This window comes from Struthio camelus, chromosome 14 (genome assembly GCF_040807025.1).
Source record: "Struthio camelus isolate bStrCam1 chromosome 14, bStrCam1.hap1, whole genome shotgun sequence".
Lineage (NCBI taxonomy): Eukaryota > Metazoa > Chordata > Aves > Struthioniformes > Struthionidae > Struthio > Struthio camelus.
The window spans coordinates 11,988,395-12,013,072 of record NC_090955.1 but is presented as its reverse complement, the minus strand read 5'-3'; the positions used below and the strand labels follow the sequence as shown (position 1 = coordinate 12,013,072).

Here is a 24,678-nt window from a genome sequence, read left to right as displayed (position 1 = left end):
TTCCTTTAACAGCCTCTTTTTCTTCCTGCTCCGGCAGAAAGGTGGACGTCGGACTCCCAGGCAGATCCTGCCGCTTTGCAGCTGCCTCCTTCCTCTTGCTGCTGCCCAACCATTGCCCAGAAAAGGGGAGAGGAGCTTAGTGTAGGCCTGGCTAATCGTAGCCAAACGTCTCCCCTTTTTATTCCCAGGCGTGAGCTTCACGCGGCAGCAAGCATGCGCTCAGGAGCAGCCTCCTCCCTCGTATACAGTCCTTCAGCAAGGTTTCTCTCATAAAGTGTTCATTTAAGTAGGTTCCATTTAATTTATTTTAGGGAGAGCCTTAATAAAATAAGTCCTAGATCTGTCACTGGATTTTACATGCTCGTAAGGGTTTTTTCCTCCTAAATGTCTTTATCAGAACAGCTTTTCATGTTCCAGTAGACATTTGGTTGAAGACAGTTAATTTGTTTTCTTTTCCAGAGGAGATTTTCCATTAATCATTCTAAGAAGGCAGACTGATTGCTCTGTTACTTTAAGGTCAGCATAGGCTTGCTAACATGATCTGCACAGTACTCTTGAGTGTTGGAGGGGTTTTTTTTTTTCGTTTTAGGGCAGGCACTAAGTGAAAGAGTCTTTATTTTCCCCATGGAAATGAGTGATCAAGGTACATTTTGTGGAAGAGGTGCTGCCACGCTGTATTGCGGGAGACAAAGCCTCCTCAATTCAAGGAAGAGGGATCCTTTTTTCCGAGCAGTCTTTCCTCTTCAGCCAACACAGCTCACTGAATTAGAGCTGTCTGTGCACATTTATAACTGTACAATTTACATAGTACGTTCTGAGATCTGCCTCCCAGCTTTATTTAAGAGGCCTTTCAGCTAATTTGAGCTCCAATCTTGTGGGTAGTCAAGAATGAGAACCCAAAGGTGTTGGCGTTTCTTGTGAACCCCAACCTACGCTGGTGTCAGCTGAAATTGTGGGTGTGCAAAGAAAGCAGACTCGGGCCTGGCGGGGGCGAGCGGAGATGGGGCTCAGCGGGGCACGGTCTGGGACCCCAAAACGGTGAGGGCTCTCTGCAGGACAGAGCGGAGCGAGGGGCCGGGAGCCCGGCTCCCACGCTGCCGGGGAGGTGGCGAGAGGTGCGAGGAGGCGGCGTGGGAAGGATCAGCCCGGGGCAGAGCGGAGAAACCCTCGTTGCGCAGATGTGCCGGGCTGAGCCCACAGCTGCCCACAGCTTGGCTCCCTCCCACCCGTCTCCCTACACATCCTTTGCCCAAAGAAACTTGTGGTGCGTGCCGGGGCGAGCAAACGGCCCTGTGCGCGGACAATAAGGAGTTGTCTGGTTTCCAGCAGCGCCTTCAATCCCTCTTTTCCTTTTCTTGCTGAAATCCAGCCCCACACAATTGCTGCTTTTGCCAGCGCGAGCCAGTGGTGCGTGCGAGATTAGCCGTCATAGGTCACTTCGTTTCTCTTGATCTGCAGTTCTTTCCTTTCCCCATACGCCTTTAAACCTCACCCTGGATTTATGATATCAGCATTCAAAAATGCTTACCAAGACTTGGGAAGGGAATATGTTTTCTCTGGTATGAAACCCCAAGAATGATACCAGGAGAGCTGTTCCCTCCCACACTCACTAAATAGGTCCAGGACCTATTTAGATCCAGGCAGCTTGTAGTTAATTTTTGGAATTTGCAGGCTGTAAAAGAGGAGTCAGTTAAAGGTTACCAAGTCCCACTTTGAATCTTTCAATTCGATCTAATAACAAGTATAATTAAAGAATTCCACAACATATATAACTGTGATACATCTTATTAATCAACTTTACATCCAGTATACTGTCATTGTATTGCATTGACTATCAAGGCCCTGGACCCTGTGTGCAAAAAGAGGAAGCACACCATGTGGATATTATATTTTAAAGGGTTCTTTATATAGAAATCTAAATTTTAGCATGTCAACTCCATTTCTTTTTTGAAAAATAGAGATAAGCAGAGAATATTTTATAGGTTAAAAAAAGTATTTGAGAACAAGCATCCATACAGAATTATGTGTGTGAGTGTGTACCTTTATATATTTCGATGCAGAAGCTCTTTTATTCAGGAAAATTGAGGACTGCAAAATTCTGCAAAGCAGCAGGATTTGCAGGATTTTTTTTGTTTTTACTTGGCAGTTCCAAAAGAAGTGCTGTGCACTTTGCTGAGCTGTATCTGCCGAGAAGGAAGAGAGGGCCCCAGCACCCAGAGCCAAAACCTGAATGTGTACTCAGGGCCCCATTAAGACCTTGGTCCTCCAAATGCTGAGACATGTCTGTACTGTTATTTGTGCCAACAGCCTTGTTGGTGATTGATAGCTGGCAAGGAAAGGTACTCATGAGTGATTTACAACTGAAGGAGACACCATGTCCGCCTAGTGCCTGCATCCCAAGCCAGGGCCCTGCACCACAGCATGGCTGCTCTTCTGCAAGCCCAGGTGGCCTCACAAGTCACCACCGTAGAGCACAAGTTTTTAAATAGGTTTAAGTAAATCCACTTGCCTTCCCTTTGGGCTGGGCTGGGCAGCCCTGCACCTGCACACGAGGCGGCTCTCTGTACAGGCAGCAGTATGCAGACGTGGTACTGCATCCACGCACACAATCTCTCTGCAGCACCAAAGAAAATCGCTTGCTGAGAAATATGCAGAAGCTGAAGCCCACTCGGGTCTGCCATCTCAGGGATGCTGCGTAGCCAAGACAAGCTTTACCTGCCACCTGAACGGCCGCATTGTCTGTGGAGCTGCAAAGTGAGCGCTAGGGTTGCTGCTGTCCTACCTCCAAGGCAGTGGTGGCCCCTGCCGAGGCTCCCAGCTTACAAACGTCCTGCCCGTGCCCTCTTTGCGTAGACATGATGGTCCCTAGTTTGAGGATCCCGTGACTGACAGTGAAGTTAGAAACGCCCTCAGGACCAGTGTCGGCAGATTTCCTCTACAGATTGCTGTGAGCTTACAGTGACCGCCTTATTTCTCCACGCGTCCTGCAGTAAGTAGTGGTCTCCTCCACCCCAGTGTGGAAACCTCAGGCAGTCATTGGCATGTCGTGCCTGGGCACTGCTCTTGAAGTCACCCTGCCCTCACTGTTGCAAGGTCTGTGAGTACATGGTTCTTGGCTATGCGCAGGTTTTGGTGTCTGGCTAGTGGTGTCGGTCATGCGGTCATACAGCTTAGGAGCGCTGAGGTCTGTTGTATCCCAGCAGTATTTAAGTGACAATTAATTTTATGCAGCAGTAAAAGTAGAGAGTTTCGAGAGATAACATTCTTGGGCATGTTTATTTGGAGTAGACCTTGGCTACACCAGCACGAGGTGCCCATCCTACCTCTTCCTCCCCAAAAAGGCGCAAAATGATCCTAGGATAAAGCAATGGTAGAGAGAAACATGTGGCAGCGCGCGTGCTGGAGGAGTTGTGTATCTCCTGCTGGCAGCAGGAGTTGCACATAATCTCAGCGGCACAAACAGAAAATGTGCCCGCAAGGAGCCCATGCACCGGAGCCCCTTCAGATCCAGCGTAAAGCCAATTAAGGGTGAAACGCCAGCCTCAGCTCACCCTGTTGCTGGGATCCCCAAGCAGCGGGTGATCTCAGGTACCATATGTACTGCAGAAAGCGTGCTGCACTCACATGTGGCTGGGTCTGAGTTTCAGTTTTCATTCTGAATTCTCCTCCTTGTTTTGTCCAAGGCAGAGCTCTTAAGCAATTCGAAGTTTTTTGTCATTTATTTTTTTGGGGAAGAGAGAGAAAAAAATAAGATAATGTAATTCAGTGATGCCATTTACATCCTAGACAGATGATGAATCGCTCTGGCTAGCAGCTTAACCCTATTATGTAGTGCTGGGACTGTGATGTTATTAAATAATAATACAGATTATTTTAATATCAAGCCCCTTTGGCTTTGTAACTTCCCCATATAACTACATTTTTAATGTGAATGAAATTTCGTAGTTAAGAAACAAACCACAGAGGAAAAAAACAACTAGAAACCACAGAACTGGGGTGGACATTGAGGAATACTCTACATATACCTGCAGTGAAATCATCATCCTGGTATGAAAAATCCTTGGCCAAAGTGGAAGTCTGCCGACTTGGAAAAAGCAGTACGGCCGTTTATTTCAATAATATCTCAGTGTGATTGTGACCTGTGAGGCTCCAAACGTATTCATGAGGCTTTAATAGAGTAAAGCAATTTAAAAAAAAAAAAGACCCTGGGGTTTCAAGGCATTTTTATTAAGTGTTAGCACTTTCCTAGCTCTCTGTAATTTAATGTGGAGTTTAATGTAGAGTTTTAATTTAGAAAATGAGAGGCATGTAGCCTCTCACGAGGAGCGTTTGCCCCAACATAGATAGAGCCCTGCCGAACCGCTACTGATTTACTCGTATGAGGAAGGTGTGAGGATAGACTCCGTAGTTTGGTAAAGAGTTCATGTATCCAAAATACTTCTGATTTGCGCATTCTGTTTCTGAACATACCGAGCTGGAGATCCTGCAGAGAAGTTAAATTAGCACAATGCAATCTGTTACTAAAAGTTAGGTTTATTTTCTGAAAGAAAAGATATTTTAAAAAGTATATGAATGTTAGGGGAAAATATCTTTCTAATAACAAGACGACAGCTGCCTGTAGACCTCTTAGTGCTTTGCTATTGTGTGTTCAGTAGAGCTATACTGAAAAATGTACTTTTAGCTGCAGACTTTTGTATCCCTAAGAATTCAGTAGCACAGAAAAGCTACCTACCGATCGGTTAGTGTTATTATCTATCTATCTGGTGCGCAGCAGCAGAGCAGAAAGATAACTGTTTATTTACTCTTTGCAGATAACGTTCTGTTATTTTATAGTCTTTGGCAATAGCAAGAGAGCATCTGATATATACAATATTAGTGTGTATTGAATTGTTTGTGAACATCCGAAGTTTTGAAACATGGTTGTGAGCGAGGAATATAAGCTTAAGCCTGAAAGGCTAAAAAGCAGAAAGCCCCACACGTAAATGCTATTATGCACTTAATGAGGCAGGGCTTAAAAAAAAATCAGCCACACAAGTTGGTTTTATCAAAGAAAATGTATAAATAACAAGCAGTGATTCAAACTGCTTCACAAAGGGAAAAGCAGGGAAGGGAAGCTAGCACTTCACTTGTGGCACTCAGATAATAGTATTTACTACACTAATCTTTTTGGCTTAGCAATTGACAATCAATATATTATTATCAACAAGCGTTAGCACAAACAAAAAGCTTCCATTTCTTTTTTAACCATGTCCCCTAAGTCCCTTAAATTTAATTAAAACCGGACAGCTCTCCCTATAGTACAAATTAGAGTTAAAATCATATTAAATATTTGTTCTCGGGGAAAACAAAAGTCTCAGCTTGTGCTACCGGGTTTGGCTGCTTTTTTTTTTTTTTTTACACACAGAGGAAAAAAAAAACCAGCTACTCAAAGTTAAAATAAAGTCTCTCTCCCTCCCTCCCTGTCTCCCAAGACTACTGTCTATAACATGTTGTTCCTTATAGAAAGTGGGATATGGTGGCATTTGCTTGATTAACTTGCTCGACAAAAGTGACAGCTGCTGTGGGTGCATGTAGCTAAGCTGCACAGCGCAGTTCCGCCTTTGTACATCTGTCAGCAAAAAAGGAGGAATAAAGAGTGAAAAGAGACAAATTGGTCCCAAAAGGCAATCCATTCAACTCAGGAGGTTTGCTCTATTCAAGCACTCGCTGGGAATCTCAAGTGCTAGGTAGCTTATTCAATTTCATTCATTCTTTAGAATGAGCCCACAAGTGTTTAATTTCTTATTCTGTTGAATAAAAAGGGGGAGCTTTTTTTTTATTGGAAGCATTAATTGTAAGACTAGCTGATCAATGCCTGTGATATTAACTCATTGCTTATTTTCTGTTTAGCTGTGTGCTCTTAGATCCACAGCCGCTAAACTTCATTTCTGTAACATGGCAATAGCTCACCAATTTCTTTGCCGCTGGAAAATCCAGGCGCTCTCAGATGCTTAATCCGTAGTCCCCTGAGCCTTGGCCCCTGCAAGACTTAGGAGAGCAGGTCAAATCCTCGGCAGGTGTAAATCAAGGTAGTCGTCAGTTTAGTATTTACATTACCCATGACCAGGGACAGGACGCCACCGAGCCAGGTGCTCTTTGCCCCGTGGAGCTGAACAGCAGACACCCGCTGCAGATTTGGCCCTCTGTGCTGAAGCAGGGCTCGTAGCTCTGAACGCTGATGTACCATTTGGTGGCTCTTCTCTGGGGCAGCCTCGGAGGTCCCCTCTGACAGCGGGGGTGAAGGGAAGGCCCATAGCATGGCACTATCAAGTACTACCCAGAGCAGAATATGCTTTTCCTTGAGAAGTGGGAAGAAAAGTTTATGAACAAGTGGGATGGGGATTGCTGTGTGGGCAGGTCTCAGCTTTTGATCCAGAAAACATATGTTTGCAGGGGAGAAATGTTCTTCTTTATCTTGTGGCAGAAGGTCCTCTATTCCCATCTCATAACTGACAATGGGCGATAGAGCTGCACGCGTGCGTCCAGGGGACTGCAGTTCTCTTCATCCACCTCATCCTCGTCCTCCTTCAGGACCACAGCCACATATCTTAGCTCAAGAGTTTCTGGTACGCTTGTCCCCGCTTTTGCCCTCTGCATTACTGATGGCAATTTCAGCCTTCGGTGAGCCTAGGCGGATGCATGCTTCACCTTCCACAGAAACCAAAATTGATGTTTCCAAAACACTGCCTAATAAATAGCAGGAGCTTAGCTGTCACAGCCCAGCTAAAACCTAGTTAGCACAGGACTGGAAACAGGGCAGCAGAAGGTGCATTTCTTCCATCCACCACCTACATCCACTTAGAGCGTTAAGGATAGAGCCAGGCTTTGGAGGACACTCTCAGACTCCCATCCTATACACTGCTGTGTGCGTTATCTCAACCCTGCTGCTCAGGCTTGCTGGGAACCTCTCCTTTTTTTAAAGAAAAGGTTAGAAAACTGCCTTTGCCGTGAGTCTTCACATTTGCTTATCTTTACAAGTTTTTATAAGTGCAAATGACTGCATGGGGAAAGCGGAGAGGAGATCCGTGGTGCTCACAGAAGTCCCTAAGCACAAGAGTGGTCCTGCCATTACCAACCCCAAGCAGTCTGGCCTTTGGCATACAGGCCTGGGGGTGGCTTTATGTCCACAGGCACCGTGTGCCTTGAGCTACTCCGCTGCGCTTGTCGGTCCGTTGGGAGGGCAGCCTTCTCCGGTGCAGGTCCTGCTCTTAGGCGCTCGGGGAGTGTTCAGGCAAAGCGAGCTATGAGCGTGCGTGCAGAACTGACCCCCTGGAAAGCACGGTCTGAAGCTGCTGCAGCTGCATCCGTACCTTCCCTCCAGAGAAGAAACCAGCCAAGGGAGTTGGTTGCCGTGAATGCATATGAGAGGACCAAATAGACTCTGATCTCAGAGCCTCCTGTAATCAAGAAGGACATGACTCTGGTGGCTGTCATTTACTGTCGGCGGTTGCAGATCAGCGCAGCTCCCCTGTGCTTTCCACCAGATGAGCTTCTGGCCCTTTGCATAGGGCCGCAAACCCCAAAGAGTCGGGAATTTTTTTTTCCCCCCCGTCCGATCAAATCACTTTGAGCGAGAGAGAGCGCTGTTGCCTGAGAGCAGATCCCGTTTTCCTTTCAGAAATAAGCCTCGTAGTCGGCACGTTCCCCTCTCTGCTCCCAAGCTCGCGGTCCCCTTGCTTTGTGCTGCCGGGCCGGGGTGCTGCAGAGGCAGCCGCCCAGCGTGGCGGCCGCTACCTCTGGAACACCTTGAATTCAAGGGCTCATTTCAAAGCCGCCTTTCAGCGTTTCAAAACAAGGCCGTGTCCCAGACAAAGAGAAGCAGGCAGCCGGTGTTTGGAGTTTGCTTGTGCGGTGTGTGTGTCACAGTTTTAAATAGATTTGCACTGCTTGGATTGGTTCTGGTTGGAAAGCAAGTACTGAAATGAGAGGTCATAGGGGAGAGTTACTATGGTAATTGAGTAGTATCACCAATAGTTTTGCTCTTATGAGCATTAAAGCACGTAATAATAGACAAACAACAGTGGTTAAAGCAAGCAGGTAGGATTACTGTGTTCTTTTGTCAGAAGTATATAATGTCTTGTAGTCAGTTTTAAAGACTTCTCAACCCCCAAATCCACCCAGCAGTCACCTGCTGAGTAATTTTGTATGCCTAATCTCTAGCCCTTAACTACAAGCTTTCTGCTAATTTGAGGCAAATGGGTATTTTTGACACTAAATAGGGCAGTAAAGAATCCCTGACCTAGAAAAACTCCTTTCCAAGGCGCTGAGAGCCGAAAAATATTCTTTCAGCATCCTTGTGAGACCTTTGGAATGACATAAAATAGCTTTGACTAAACTGTGTTGCAGCCTTCGATTAATGGTTTGCAAAAACTTGCTGAACATCCCTACTACAACTTCCCCCATAAAACTTGTCACTTCAGATTGCCATCAGCCACCACAACAATAATCATTTCATGCCTATTGCTAATTGCAAGCACAGCTGAGGCTCAGCGGGGTGCTCTTGCACAGTCCCAGGCCTTTATACCAGCCTCAATCTGTTGTATGGCACTTGTTCACACACAAAAAAACTACCAGTAAAGGCAGAAAGAGGCAGAGTCACAGGTTTCTTGTAATCCCTCTGCTACCCTGCTGACAACCCAGCCCTATAAGCATTCCTGGTTTTGTCCCACTCTTTACAAAAGCTGAAGTGACCTTAAGCTACTAGTATGTAAGCTTTTGAATGAAGAATACAGCTCCTTCAGGTGCCTTAAGAAGCAGTGTTGCATCTGGCTTATGAGATTCTGTTTGCAGCACCCCTGGGGTGAGCTGTGGCTTCCTGTAACATGTAAAATATGAGTGTGAACTCAAGGTTCATGGCAAGGAACAGGAGGTCATGCTTCCATTCAGCTCACACTAAAGAAGACGGGGGTTTGCAGATGTTCCTGTGTATGTGTAATGACACCACCTCCCGGAAAGCGCAGGAACCCAGCACAGTTTTTTGATAAAATGTGCCACACTCAGTGTGTTACTTGCAGATTTATTCATATCAATTTTTGCAATTTATTTATTCAGAGACAAACTTGCTATTTCAGCAACTTATTGATCATGCATTTAAACGCAAAAAAGGAGGAGAAAAATAAGCAAGCAAGCTTATTGCTCAAGCTGGTTGAGGTGTTACATAGGCAGCCGTCAAAGCCTGCCCCTTGGCACGCTGCAGCTCCTCTAATGCCTGCTCAGGAGAGTCCCAGCTGGCCTACCTCATTTACCCAGGCTAGCACCTAGCAGTGAGGGCCACCGTAAAAGAGAGAAGAGGAACAGGAAAACTAACCTGAAAGAGGAATTAAAATTCCTGGCCTTGCAGATATGATATTTAATTGCTTTTACTGGGTTTCTTCCTGATGTCATTCTAAGAAAAGCGTTTGTTTACATTTACTCTGCCCTGCTTGCACAGAAACCGGCAGGGGCCGTGGTGCGCCTCTGCAGGAGCCTTGTTCATGTCCCCTCAGACGTCCCATTCAATGTGCCAGGCCGACTGGCCAAAGAAGGGCCGCACCTTTCACAGCCGTCCCTCACCTGGCGCCCCTGAGGTTGAGTGCAAACTATCTGCCGGGTGATTTACAGGGATGCCAAGTATCATCAACGATATATGTGCAGAGCAGCAGGTTACGTGCTGAACTGTGGCCCATGGGCTCTGGGAGCACCAGTGATCATTCTTCACCAGCAAGCTTTGAGAAAAGATTATACTTGTGTTAGTTACGTTGGCTGTGCCCAGTGCACAGCTCAGCCCCTATAAACGTGCCTGAAGCATGTTGCAGCCACATGGTAAGGCCGCGAGCACGCGCGAAGGTCGGTGCTTGGGCTCTTCCTTCCGTGCTCGGTGCTTCTGGACGAGCCCCAGCTGAAGTCAAAGCCTCAGGGAGGAGCCTCGAGCATCCACTGCCCCTTAGTGAGGCATCTGATGTCCCGAAAGGACCACATGGTGCTCTTTTGTCTGAAATGATCACATTTCTGTTTAGGAGCAGTTGGCTTTGTTGTTGTTGTTTTTTTAATAATATAATCATATGCAAATGTTATCATCCATGGTGGGTTAGTCATGAAATCAGAGGGCTTGTGCGTCTTATAGCGCATCAACGCTAGTGATAGCTACAGGGAACATTTAATTTATGGGCTAACTTATCTTTTATGAATATGCAGGGCTTAAATTCAGCAGTTGGTGTGTGCTCTATGAAATGATGTGACGGTTTTGTGTATCAAGATCAATGAATTATACTTTGTCTTTTTTCTCATAAATAGTCTTTGGAGTTACTTAGCTTTGAGAAAGAGAGCTCCTTTCATACAGTTCAAAAGTACTTCAGGCTGAGTCCTTGTTAGCCAGTGCTCAAGAGGAAAAGGGTAAGATTCAGTTCAAAAAAGTTTGAATCTCCCCAAAATCCAGCATGTTTGAGTGTCTGCCAGAAACATAACAGGCTTCATTAGAAAATGATGTTCAATTTAGCTTAATTTGAAGGATTTGCCGCAGCAAAATTGTGTACCCTTCTTAAAAGGCAACTGAAAATCGCTCGGTCTGATGGTGACTGCGGGGCGTGCTGCCGTGGTGGTGTTTTGTGTTTGCTTTCCGCTGGTCCTGTCGAAGCGTGAGCAGGCCGGGGCGTGACGTGCAGTGGTGGTGCAGCTCTGAGCGGCTCCTGGGACGCCAGCAGGTGCTGTCATCTTGCTGAGTTTGCGCAGCTGTCTCGCAGCTAACCGCTGGGCAGAGGGTCTCACTTCTGGTTTGTATTTCTCGAGCAGCGTAGGTGTGGCCTGCGTGGCACAGGCCAGACAGAAATGGCAGAGGGAGTTCTCATCTCCTTTAGAGGTGACATTAACACCTGGCAGATCATGTTATGGAAGATGAAACACGGCGGTGGGAAGGGAGAGCATGTGCCAATGTAACGTATGTATGGCTTAGTTCCTCTAAGGGTTTTGATGTAAAGGACATGGTGGAAGGAAGGGGTGTTTAGTGGCGTGGGCATCCATGCGTAGAGGGCATAGAGGCTGACGCAGAGCTCTGGGTCACAGCTAACGTCAGCTGAGAGCATGGGCTGTTTGAGCATGGCAGTTGTAAAAATGTAGCATTGTAAACATTGACCATTTCTTCCTTTTTTCCCCCTCGGGGGTACACAGCGTTACAGGGGAAGCTGGGCAGACCCTCCACTGACAGCAAGCGCTTTGTGAGACCCTCCAGCCATGCTGGCGGTGCAGCCTGAGAGGTTGTCCCAGTGCCCACAGACCCCCCCTGGGCTCTCCGGGTGTTATCCAGGGATACTCTGACCTCTCAGGCTAGTTGGGGGATCAGGAAGCATAAAAAGCTGGCTTCAGAGCAGCTCCTGGACTTCAGCGCTGCCAGAGGACCCAGCTCAGGGGAGGTCAGCACACCCTCATGTCTGCTTTTTTGGTCAGGCCTGTACCAGCTAATCAGAGCGCTTCTTTTCACAAGTGAACCCCAATCTGATGTCAGGATTTCCAGTAACAGATAACAGTATCAGTGCTTAATTTCTCTTAAAGAGCACTCCTTCTTTCCCGTCAAAATTAGTTTCATTTCAGCTGTCAGCTCTTGACTCTTGCCAGGTCTTTGCCCTGAAGATGAAGGACCAGCAGAAGTCTGTCACAAGTTGCACAAGATGTAAGCAGCAAGCAAGAGATTACCACATGCCTTTTCTCTGGTGATTCTTCCGTCCCTTTCGTTCCTCCATTTTTTTAGGAGGTGGAGTAGAAACGCAAGTACAGGAATGTCTTGGGCAGATCTTTTCTTGACACAGGAATTAGCTGGCAGAGACTGACCCAGCGTTCTGCTCTCATCCTCCAGCGACCCGTGGGGGAGAGGAGCTGCCTTTCTCACCCTTCCCAGGCTGTGCTTTGCCAGAACTGAGCACTGAAATCAATGAACAAAAGCAAAAGCGCTCCCCATCTGGTCCCAAGGAAAGCTCTACAGAGCTCCTTCCAAGGGCATGGTATATTGAGCTTCATGTAGCAGACGTAACGCACTAATTACAGGCCGAGTGCAATACACGTCTCTGGGCCTAGCACGCTGTATAGGCTTACAGGGCACAGTATGTTAAACCATAAGGAACCACTAAAGCAAAGCTGCATGCTTCCCCATGCAGCATCACTAAATGCTGCTGTCTGGTCCTCATGGTGGGGTGCACCAACTTGGTGCGTTAGATTATGGTTTGATTATGTGCGTTGAGGGCATGCTATGCTTGTTTCATAGTTTGGGCTCATCTGTTTGATTTGGTCAGCCTTTTGCCAGCTCATGCGCTTGCCTTGTGGGTGCTTCGGGCCACCGTTGCCTGCAGTCCCTGATGCTCAGTTAAGCCCCTACCCAGTGACAGCTAATAGTGTTAGAGCCACACTTCCAGCAGTGACATCTGCAGCTTGCTCACAGGCAGAAGCGAGCATCTCTGCCAGCGTTGCAGGGTTGGCGGGGGGTAACAAGCCTCAGTCTTGGGTTTTGCAAATCCAGAGTATTTGGTTATCTTCCTTCTTCACCGGCAGCACTGGCAGATACAGCGACTAGAGGAAAGAGAGATGTTTCTGAGTCAGTGACCCCCCTACCCAGAAGAAAAGAGGACGGGAGAAACTAATGCTTGAGCCAGACCGGTGCAAGGTTTTAGTTTAGTTGAGAAGGGGATGCATTTCGGACTAAACTGGATGGGGCTCAATCAGAGATAGGATTTTCTTGGAAGATGTTTATAAATTGGTCTGTTATTTTGTTTTGTTTTGTTTTTTATCTGGCTCTAGGTTAATTTCAGCTAGTCAGTGGTATATGTAGGATTTGTGCTCTGTGTGTGTGCATGTGTGCATGTGTGTGGGACAGAGTGAGAGGGATGACTGTGCATAGGGAGGTGCGATGCTTTTGCGTAGACAGACCACTTCATAATTAACGATTGTGCTGAGGGCAGTGGGGACATTTTGTGACCCCCCCCCACCGTAACCCCCGCTTTTCTGTCTCTTTAGTGCTCACTACTCACGCGCAGGGCGTCCGATGCGCAGGGCACTGAACCCCAGCCCACCAGCGACTTCCTGCGCTGCAGGGCTGGCAGTCGGCTGCCACACAGCTGCAAGCCTTTTTCACAGACGAGCAGCAAAATTTCAGCCCCTGGAGGGGCCCAGTGAGTTCAGCAGCTTGAAGCAAGCTCATTTCTTTGATGCTTTTCCATCTTTCATAATTGTGAGGTCGAAACCAAAGCATTTCCTGTGCAGTGCAGGCAGGCTTCTGCGCTTACGCCAGCGCAGCGTCACCCGCAGCTAAGCCTTGCACTGCGCTAGCCTCCCCTCCGCTCGCCTTCAGGGAGCCAGGCTCGCCCCGTGGTGGTGAGGTTTGACTTGCAAGATGGTAAGTAGCTTGAGTGTGGGGGCTGACACATTTAATGGCAGGACTGAGCTCTCGCTGGGGGAACAGGCTGAAAAAAAAAAAAAGGATTGGGCCAAACTCGCGCCACTGCTGGCAGGTCAAGTCAATGGTAAAACAGGATTACAAAAGCCTTGCAATGTTGCTGGTGGCCGTTAGCATGGGAAGCAAGCTGTCTTCCTGGAGAGGCAGAGGCTAGGACTACGTTAAAGGGCTCTTAGGGTCCTTGGTATTTAATCAGCTCCCCTCCACTACCTCTCAAAATAAGACTATTGTTAGAATTATTACAATTTAAAGGCTCATGCATGGAAATTCTGCATAAAAGAGCATAAAAGTGCTTGCCCCCCACCCCGTAAGTCTGTCATATTCCATTAGCAGGCCGGCTAGTGGAAAAGGTTGGTCCTGCCTGTATGCCTGTGTGCAGCCTGTGTTTGTTCCCGGCACAGCACGCACGCGTGACGTGGTTGCTGGAGAAGTCTTGTCTCTCTTGCAGCAATGGTACACCAGCTCGATGAACGTTGTCTGCACCTGGCTGACAGACCGCATGGACCTGCAGCTTCACATTTACCAACTGAAAACTCTCATTAGGATAGTGAAGGTAATCATCTCCTGTGATTTTGCTAACAGCTTGCTGTCGAAAGGAGCGTGTGTGTGCATGCATGCGTGCAGCATGTTCTCTTAGGCAAACTGTAGCTTGCAAATGAATTAAATTGTTCATTAAAACAGTTTAAACTGAAGATAGTTGTGTGTATGGTATGTACAGAAGAATAGACAGGAACTTGAAAAGTGCAAAGATACAAAATACATGGGTGCAAATAAGAATAAAGTAACTATTTACATGACAAAAGGAAAAAAAGAATCTCTATTGGTATTCAAGCCTACCTGCATAATAAGCATGCCAAAATTAGCCTTTTTATGGGAAAACACATGTGGATCACACTAATAAACTCTAGCGTTAAAATGGGTTAAATGAAATACAAAGTTTTTAACACTATTTTACTAGAAACATTTAAGCGCAGCTATGGCTTGTGATTATCGTCAGAATGCAGATGAGGATTGTTCTCATAGTTAATTGAAGTTGTTTCTTTTACAATGGGTGTATATAGTCAACTCTAAGAGATCACAAAGGTGAGATAACATACCCTGAAAGTAACATTTTTTTCCTTGAGTGCACGTGTATGTGTATATATATGTGTGTGTGTGTGTGCGCGCGCCTTGGACTAATGATAATTATTTCAGTGTGAAATCACAGTGGTTTACATGAAATAATAAGATCACAGAAGGGGGTAAATACTTTTTTGATCATTTTAGGTTCTATCTAATGCTTTTTGGTCAAGTATTTTAAAATGTTTATGGTCTTGTGCACCGAACACATTGAAGGCATGAAGAGATTAAAACAGAAATGTATTAAATTATGCTTTTGATAACTGAAAGCAACAGGCACAGACAAATTATTTCTCCTTATGAGCTAGCTGAAGAAAGCTTTCTTCCTTTCCTTTGTTTATACCAATATTACTTTCAGAAGCAGCTACAGCAACAAATCCAAGGACTTTCTGAAACCATGAATAGTTTTACATACAGAGCACAGATCATAATTAAATGAACTACAACGAGGCCACAGTTTACTCTCACAGAGGCAAGAAGTTTTTAAACGTAAATTCAAATACAAAAAAAATTATTGTTCAATCATAATAGTAAGGGAAATACAGCCAACCATGGAAATGCACCTGCAGTTTCAGAATTAGGTGAAAAAAAAGAGGTTTAAGAAACACATGCCATGTGCTTATGTTTATACATGAACAATTTTCTCTGGTGTCCTGGACTTAGCTTCTTTAATCTCGATATTGTAGGTAGGATTAGTTAACACACAGCATTCCAGGAATATGTAATCACACCTGCAGGGATAGGCGGTAGAGTTCTGCTGTGTGCAGAAAAATAGCTGTTACTTTACAGGCAGGTGAATGCATCTAGAAGCAAGGAGAGTTAGTCCGAGTGGAGCTCTGCTCTGTTGCTTCAATGTGTTTTTAGGCCCCAGTCTATCTTACTGAAAGCTCCCGTGAGTAGACCTGCAGGCCATCACTGACCACTGTGCAGCCCTCACACCAGCCGCACAGCCGCAGAGGCAGGGTTGGGGCAGAGAGCCCCAGTCTGTGCTCAAGGCAGGTTTGCGTTCGCCCTAAAGGGACCTCTACCACCACACCGCCGTAGCTAGCAGGGACACCCGTTGTGAGGCCTCGGCACTGCCCAGGGCAGGGCAAAAATGCCCTCGGGGCAGTTCGGCACAGGCTTGGATTTTTGTGGCAGCCCAGCATCTTCCATGAGCGGCCCCAACCCGCCAGGTCCGGGTGCCCGGGTCGAGTCTGGCGGTGAAGCAGGGGAGCCGGTGTCCGCGCTGACTCCTGTGCTGTCCCCTCCTTCCTCCGTGCCTCTCCCCGCTTTAGAAAACGTACCGGGATTTCCGATTGCAAGGAGTGCTGGACTCCACCTTAAACAGCAAAACCTACGAGACCATTCGGAACCGGCTGACGGTAGAGGAAGCCACGGCGTCGGTCAGCGAAGGCGGGGGGCTCCAGGGCATCACGATGAAGGACAGCGATGAGGAAGACGAAGACGACGACTAAGAGAAGCTGGCCTGGAGACCTGGCTGGGGGCAGCCTGGCATCCGTGCATGTACCTCGTCTGTTACTCAGTTAGCCACATTAGGAATTTTTATGTCAGCTCTAAATGCCCATGAGAAGTTTACCAATACAAATGCCATTTTAGCTGTGTGGTAATAAGATTAGCACCTCTCTTTGATTCATTGGTTTCCTGATTTCATATCTATATGTTCATAAGCAATATGGAGCACCATTGTTTAATCCTGTTAATGGAAAACTACATAGAAAACATGCTAGGTGTGTCCCTGTTATAATTAAAGTTTAAACAATGCTTCATTAATGTACTGTATATACATTGATGGTAAATTGTTGTGAAGATGAGTGAACCAAGTCCTTTCATTTCTTTGTTTCTCTTCTGTGGATGCCAACTGCTTAAAATTAATAAAAAACAGCTTTGTTTTTAAAAGAAGAACCAGGCAATTACAAATGATTTTTTTTTGTTCTCTCTGTTCATTTAAAAACAGAAAACAAACAAACCCAGACAGCCGTTTGAATCATTCTGCATCCTTGTTAATAAACCAGGCTCTTCCCTTCAATATGCAGTTAACTCCATAGAGGCTACATCCCAAAGGATTAGTCATTCTAATTGCCACACCAGATTAATCCTATCATTATGGATATATCACGCCACATTACAAGTCCAAAGCAGTTGTTTTATGTTGACGTTTGCTCCTCTAAATGTTACACTTTTGTTTAAATTTCAAATAACCGTGTATGTACAAAGACTTTAATTACAATCTTAGACTATACAAATGTGTTTATAATAATATATTGAATATTTATTTCAGTAGATTGTAACCATAATTTACAATTCCTCGGTTTCACAATGGTTTTTATATATGTCATGTACATTGCATTTTGACCGGTAACTGCATGTCCATCAGTCCTCCCTCCAGAGCTTTTACTTTCTGTGTAAAATAGTGATCCATCTTGCTTTTTTTGCCTTATACAAGCCGACAGTTGTAAAAGTGTGAGAACTGTGGCTTCTCAATAAATAACTATTCAGATGTCCTAAGAATAAATTATGGAGTCTTTTTATGTCTGCCTTAGAAAACGAAATTAAAAGCTGAGATGTAAGAGCCCCCACCTCTCAGAATAAAGGCATTTTCTTTTCTCATGGGTGTTTTTACAGTTTATTAATTAAGAAGGTGGTTTTCTCATTTACTCCTAAAGATCAGGGTGGGACCAGACTGTATAGCCCCCAGGTACGAGAGCATTACTGGTGTCACCTCAGCAGTTGTCTCCACCATTATCTGCACACTACGCCCCATGAGCTATCTTCAGATGTCTAACTGATGGTCTGCTCCTGGCGCAGCTGCAGACTGTCCACATTGTTACATGGTAATTAGCCTTGCCCAATACTTACATTCCACCAGAAGGCCTCAATTTGTATTTTAACTTCTCCCAACGAGGCCAATGGCAGCAACCTGCTGCACGTTTATAAATGCATGGCACATGAGCAGCCTCCTGGCGGAAGTTAAAAACCAGGCTGGTTCGATGGAAAGCACGTTAGGCTGAACATTTTCTGAGGCCGTTTAGGAGAGGTTCTGGAGGCAATCTGAAATCACTCCGTCCCAGCAGCCAATTCAAATTCCAAATGACTCCTGCTAGTCAGGACTTTAGACTCACTGAGAGAAAAAAACAGACCATGTGATGCCCCTCACCCCCAAGCACATCAACCTGCTGCCACTCCAGGGAACGAGGACACACATTCAGCACCTATGACTAAAGGACGGGCAAATGCTTTAAAATATCCTGCCTGGATTAACCTCCCTGTCATATATGAACTATTAAGCCAATCCATCTTCCAGTGCCTGAGAGCCTTAAGACATGCTCCCAAGCGTCTAGGAGGAGGGGGGACCCTCTGGGAAGAGCGTGTGGGGTGTGTGTTAGGTCCCATCATAGGACTGGGATAGCTATGGAGCCTGGAGGACACCCACCTGCAGTGCTGAACTTTGGATCCTTTCCTTCTCTGGTGGAGGATTCAGTTGACTCTGGCTATGGAGGTGCTCTGCAGCTACCCTTGAGCTGCTATAACATACACACTTGATACCTATCCCTTGGCAACCTCTGTACACTATATCCTTTGGACTAGGGACATCAGTAAGGTCTTTGCTTTAAGAGTGGATAGTGGGCATGCACATTTAGCACCCTTTACATTTTGTTAAATCTGTTGATGAACTAGCATAGACAAGGCCTTCAAGCTGTGAACTTTAACTCAGCAGGCCATGGTACATGGGTCTTCTTGGGTTTTGCCTTGCTCTGTGACACTAGTGAGGGACGCATTGCCAGGAAAAGTCAGGTCTGGAGACTTTGGCAGGAACATGGCCTTATAACCACTGACAAAGGAAGTCCCCTCCTGCCCCCCCCCCCTTCAAAAAAACAAATTCACCATCCAGCTATGCAGGCACTTGGTCCTAAATCCACAAAGGAACTAAGGCAGCGGCTGAGTGTTTAAGTCAAACTGAGTGTTCCAAAGACACGCTCAGGAGACTCTGCAGGTCTGGCACTGGGACACACTCAAAAACCATCTATATCCCACTGTCCGTTACTCTTGACGCCTTTAATCACCTTCCAAAGCCCATCTGAAGCCCTCACAGGACTTGCCTGACAAAACAAGCCTCACAATACGTAAAGCAATGAACAAACAGTAAGCACCACTTGGTCCCATCTTTCTTGGTGGTTGTGTATCCTCTTGAGACCCTGAACGTGACATTGCCTGCTCCTAACCACTATCTAGCATGCCAGGCTCCTGAACTGCTGTGTGTGTGTGTGTGTGCTCACACCGTCTCTCTCTTCTCCCTCCTCTGCCCCAAATGTTTATATGGAGGGCAACAGCTCCACTAGGAAAACCTTTCCCAAAGGGGTCACCAGGCTGGTGGTGAAGAGCATGTGGGGGAGACCCCATTTTGCAGCTCTGCTCCCCATCGGGCAGAGTGGAGCTACAGAAACAGCTTGATTCTGCTCTGCAACAGGCTCCAATCTTTTCTTTTTTTTTTCATGAAACATTTATTGGGTAAAAACACAGCCCACTTCCACCTGCCACCTTTCAAAATAGTGAGCCCTGCTCAGTTTTTTGAATGAAAGAGTGTGGGCGCAGCCTTCAGGAGATGATCCCTGGCTGTGCTTCACTAACGCACCCAAGCGCCTCCCCGAAACGGCGGGTGACGGATGCCCTTGTCTGAGTTTCTTTGTCATCAGCAATGACCATATAGCCTGTGACAGCTTTTCACATGTCCTCAAACCCCAACAAAGCACCTCAGAGACTCCATAACAATCCTGAGGATATGTTAGGCTTGGCCACATGTTCAAAACAAGGAGCATAAAGCATTAGCCAGCTTATTTATTTGAAAGAGTTTGGACCCAAGTGATGAGCGTGGCGTTACACACTTGAACGTGAGTGGAGAGAAGAGCAGCATTTAACCTCCCAGTCTAGAGCCTGCAGCCTGTGGTTGAGCAAAGGAGAGCGCAGCAGCCCAATTCCCACTGCTGTTAACCCTGGGTGCTGGCAGCCCAACCCTGACCTACACGGGAACCGCAGCACAGCACCAAGAGCAGGAAGCAGAAAGTGCTGGCTTGTGTTAATCCCTCTGAAAGGTCACATCTAGATTGGTTTGGTTTTGTATGAACAACATGAGTCCAGGTTTAAAACCCTCCTGGCCACAGACTACACTTTGGATAGGACTCAAGCTCCCGCAGACTGACACTGTATCTTGCTCACTGATGGGAGCACTCTGGCAAACCCGGCCCAGGGGAAATGCAAAGGTCTTCTGCTGGTCTAGCAAAAGCCAAGTGCTCAAATGGCACAAGCTCCAACAGTCAAAGGACTTTCTGCCAGTACAATGGCACCTAGATTAAGAAGTCTGCCAGTACAGTTATGTCAATCAGTTTTGGAGAAAGAGGAAAATGTTATTCTTCTGCCAGTAAAATTTTAAATGATAGATCAGGCCAAAACTTCTCTCATATTTACAGGGAAGTCCAGTGAAAATATCCTTTTTTTGACAGACTTACTTAAAGCATGTGGCATGGAGACTGAAAATGCTATCAACTATTTGACTGACAAGTGTCAGCAGCTGTTCATCCAATTTGTTTTATATTTCAGCAACTAACAGATTCTTTCCCCTCTGCTGTAATGCATGTCTTCTGGCCCATAGGCATCTTAGAAATTGCTTTTCTGCCTCTCTAGTGACCAAAACGTCAAAAATATTAGAAGACAATTTGTGTTCAGAAGCATAAATAGGCATGTAGCAAAGCAAAGATGATTTTGTCAATGTTCAGACTGCATTCTTTTTAGAAAAGTCACAGCAAACCTAAGGCAAAAAATCACTTCACTAAGCTTTATAAGAAAAAGCTAAAGCAAACAAAGCCCCACATAAATCAGCACAAGTTAAACAATGAGCTACGAAGGGAAAAAAGCACTAGTGCGACGGCCAACCAAAACACAGCTCTGGGAACCATATTTCTAACTCACCTCCCACGCTTTGTCCGCCAAGCTCAAGACTCAGCGCTACCACCACTGTCACCAATTTTTGTCCAAACAACTGCTTAGTGGCATCATGTCTCACCTGAGCCACTGCTGCATCCCGCTAGACAAGTTCCTCCAAACCATTCACAAAAATCAGCTTTCTTTGTCTCAGGTCTCACAATGCTTTCAGAAACTAGTTGATATCTGGCTGCATATAAAATAAGTTACAACTGTTGTAGTTGCCAACAACTCTGAACTTGTTTGACTAAAAAGCCTGTATGACACCTCTATCCAGTGAGCTGTATTCAACGGTATTTCCTTTACTCAAGCCTGTTTAGGCTCTTGAGCTAAACATGAAGTGATATTTTCCTCAGCCTTTCTAAAAGATGCATATTCCATTTCAAGTTGTAAATCTGCATTTCTTGTAACTATGCAAAATATGGGAGAAAAAAAGTGCAGAGATTATATGCAATCTGCCAGCAGAGTTGTGTGCCATGAGGAAAATGCCTCACAGGTCAAAACAAAGAAAAACACTGAGCAACAAATTAGTTGCAGGCAGTAGCTAATATGGAGATCAAAAGATTAAAATCAACATGCAACGATGAAATCACTGGAATAATAGGAGCACTTAAGAAGATTAAGTCAATAACAGAGTCAAGTAGTACAAAAATAAGATTTTGATTATACTGTAAATTTTGATATTGGAAGAGCAAAAGCAATTACAACCACGACACGCTTTGCTCTCCCCGCCTTAGACCATCTTGGCTCATTTCCTATGCAACGAATACAGTTGTTGAAATAAACAGAAATGTTATGACTCAAGTATTCGATTCAAAAACAAACCAGGTGGTCAGATCAGATTGGGGACTGACAAGACAGGGTCTGTAAAGCAAAGACTTGTTGCAGATCCTGGTGGATACGACAGCTGTGGGGAACAAAGGCCACACCGTTTAGGACTGTTTTCAGCAGATAGAGAGCTCCAAAAGCAGCTGATCTCGGAGGCCTATCCCAGGCTGTCAGCTGGAGAGGACACTCGCAGCACTGGGAGGAAGGAGGAGAGAAATAGCTCAAAGGCTTGAAACGAACTGGGCTGCAAACTCTGATGACGGAGAAGTGTTTTTTTTTTTTCATCCAGCTGACATAGTGAAGATTGTGGGTTTGGTTTTGAAACATACGTCAGAGGCAGAGCCAGCGAGAAGCCTCCGGCCCCCTCTGGACCCTCCCATCAGGGACAAGAACGCGTCCCATAGCCACGTTCTCCAGTACAGGAGGCAACCCTGTAACATAAACCAAAGGAGAGAAGGATGACCAGCCAATGTGGTCAACTGATCTACCCTTGATCAGTCCAGATTTGTGAGTAAGCAGGAGCAGAAGAGCCAGCCTCTCAAACACACACCTTTTTCCATCCTATTCCCCGTGCTGTGCAACAGATTGTGAGTTGCCTGGCAATTAAATCCTCACCTGAGTTGGCCCAGAGTGCCTGTCCCTAAGTAATCCTCTTCCAGGCAAGGAAAACCCTACCTTTGCCTTTCAAAATAGACACATTTTGTTCAGGCCTGTTCACAGGCTCTACAGCGGTCTGGAAAGTCCACCAGCCGTCCTCAGAGCAGGCACAGGAACCAGGCCTCCACGCACATCCGGTCCACTTTTTGCTTGGCTGGAGATGACCTGCCCTGCCCAACCATCCTGCCCATGCCCCTGCTCGCCGCTTCCAGTCGCGGGCCGGGGCTGGCCATGAGGCATCACATCCCAGCCTCAACCACGGACTGCAGGGCCAAAGACTCCCCCAGTAAGAAATGGAAGAGGCCTCCATCCCCCCAGTATGGCCCTCTCTGCCCAGAAGGTTTCAGAGCACCCAGCGGGCTCTGCAATGTTCTCCGTTCTTTGAGAAAGATCCTAAGCAGCTGCCCTGCTCCACAGATCTGATGACTTGCCTGGGTTTTTCCGCTAAATTAGTTTTTCAGCATCACTAACTACAGCCCCACCCCCACCCCAAAATCACAAGCTAGGCTCATAATTGAATCAAATAAATAAATTATCAGCTATTTTTACAGAATTTGTGGGTGTTCTTGAATGTTCAGGGAATACTTGGGTCATGCATTGAAGCTTTTTCCTGCAATAACAAGGTCTGGATTTTTAGTTTGGGTTCTGCTTGTTCAGGGGCTTTTTTTAGTGGTTCTTTCTCATCGCATCTCCCGGGGCTGAAAGCATCAAAGACCGAGGAGATTCCTGACACAGGTGCTTCTGACCTGCTTCAATGTGGACCTTAGTAGGGCTCTGCATTTTTTTGTCTCGGCGAAGGTATTTTTGTTGTGCCCAGGTTATAAAGCAGCAGTTTCACAAGTCAACCTGGAAGTCCTGCTGGGCTCACTTTGACTCCGCGACCACGACCACCGGTGAGGATCCTGCAGCCCAGGAGGTCACGCGCAGCCAGAAGGAAGGATGCAATGTGTTGCTTTCCACGGTTAACTCTGTACCTTGCAGAACGTGGAGTCCTGCTCTGCAGTGAACGAGGACCTCTGTGACAGCAGTTCAGATTAGGGCAAATGCAAACCTCCAACAATGCAACACGTGGCATAGCCAGAAAAACTGGTCAACGTTGGATGGGTAGTGAGTTGCAAAATGACTGAGGGAATGGCAACTGTTACGAGCTTTGAGAACATTCTTACTCTATTCAATTTTTTTCATTGAAAAAGCAAGTACTTTGAAAATGAAATATTTTTCTATTTCCTTAAGGATAGAATAATTCAAACCATGTGGGGTTTGCCCCACTTATTTTTTGGCCATCCTTTCAAGGGAAAAAGGGGAGAAATAAGAACACAAAACTGAAGTGGGCTTCTACCCATTTTCACTGCTTTTTGCTCCTTTTTCTGAAATGTTTTCAGTAGGAAAGTGAGAACAAGGCCATCCCCCCATTATATTCTCCCTCTCTACTTCCTCCCACCTTTTCTCCTAAATAGAAAATAAGGGGAAAAAAAAACAAAAACAGAAAAAATTTAAATGCTCCCACTCTTTCAAAATGAAAAATTACAACATTTCAAAACATTAGGAGTGAATATCTTTCGGTTTCGATTTTCAAAAACGAAATGTAGCATTGCTCCAGTGTTTTGAGGTTAAAAAAAGGGACTGTTTTCAACAATAAGGAAGGAGAACAGCAGCCCATCCCTTCCACAGTTGTGCCAGCCTTGCTGGAGTCCAGCTTGGCTTTTGACATGATGTGGCCTCCACTGACTCCCCCGCGCACCTCCTGGGCCAGATGAGAGCGGAGCTGGCTGTGCGGCTCCGGCTGCCCCTCACTTGCACCAGGAACAAGACTTGCCGCTCGGCGCAGGATGTTTCCACTCCTGCCAGGCAGGCAGTGTTTGTGGGGCATAAAGCCCTGTCGGGATCTAGCTGTTAGTTACCGTTTCTGTTGACAGGCAAACCAGAATAGGCTCTGGCTCGCTTTCTCTGAGCTGCGGAAGGAGGAATAAGCAGAGAAAAGAGTTCATTCAATTGCGTCTGCTTGGCAGCTCTGCAGGACTCTCAGCACACACAGAAAGAGAAGTGGCAAGCAAGAAGTTGCCATTTTTAGAATTACATAAGCCAGTTTGATTGCCATCAAGGTACTCCTCGTGCAGCTCTAGCCATGGTGACCTACCAGTTGCGCTGCAATTGGGCCAGATTTCAAACAGCTTTAGGAGCAGGTCGGCTACCAGCTCTTAAAATTAGCCTTAAGTTAAAAATGTCAAAGCTACTGCTGCCATCGTTGACAAAGAACCAGTTACCATCAGCAGAGCCATGCTGCGCCAACAGGCTCCCAAGCTCCCACCAGCCGCATTTGGTCTGTAACCCATTCAGTGCTCCAAAATCTAGCTCCATAGTACATTATATCAAAATGTTCATTACACCAAAATTTTTTTCTGAAAAAGAAAATTTAAAAATTATCTGCCTACATATACACGCAGTAATATGTGTGTGACTCAGTAAACAGGCTGAAACAGTAGTCTGGAGGGGCTCAACGCCTCCGCTCCAGCCAAGGGGGCCTCACCAGGCACTACTAGCTCTGCCCTGCGCACGTCGCAGCCATAGCAGCTGGGCTGCACAGCAGCAGGGCCACCCACCGACCCGGGGGCTGCAGGCACAGCGCCAATCCAGGCCTCACTGCC

The 24,678-nt window shown here is 46.3% G+C and overlaps 1 protein-coding gene across 7 annotated transcripts in view; it reads left to right on the top strand.

The window, feature by feature from the left end:
* The window catches only part of CADPS (calcium dependent secretion activator), a 247,325-nt gene extending 230,143 nt beyond the window's left edge, over positions 1 to 17,182 (top strand). For all 7 annotated transcript variants that reach the window (XM_068907728.1, XM_068907723.1, XM_068907722.1 and 4 more), the window contains 2 exons: positions 13,902 to 14,006; positions 15,850 to 17,182. In XM_068907728.1, coding sequence (XP_068763829.1) covers positions 13,902 to 14,006; positions 15,850 to 16,029 — 285 coding nt within the window. In that variant the 3' untranslated portion in view covers positions 16,030 to 17,182. The remainder of the gene's footprint in view (positions 1 to 13,901; positions 14,007 to 15,849) is intronic.
* The last annotated feature ends 7,496 nt before the right edge of the window (positions 17,183 to 24,678 follow it).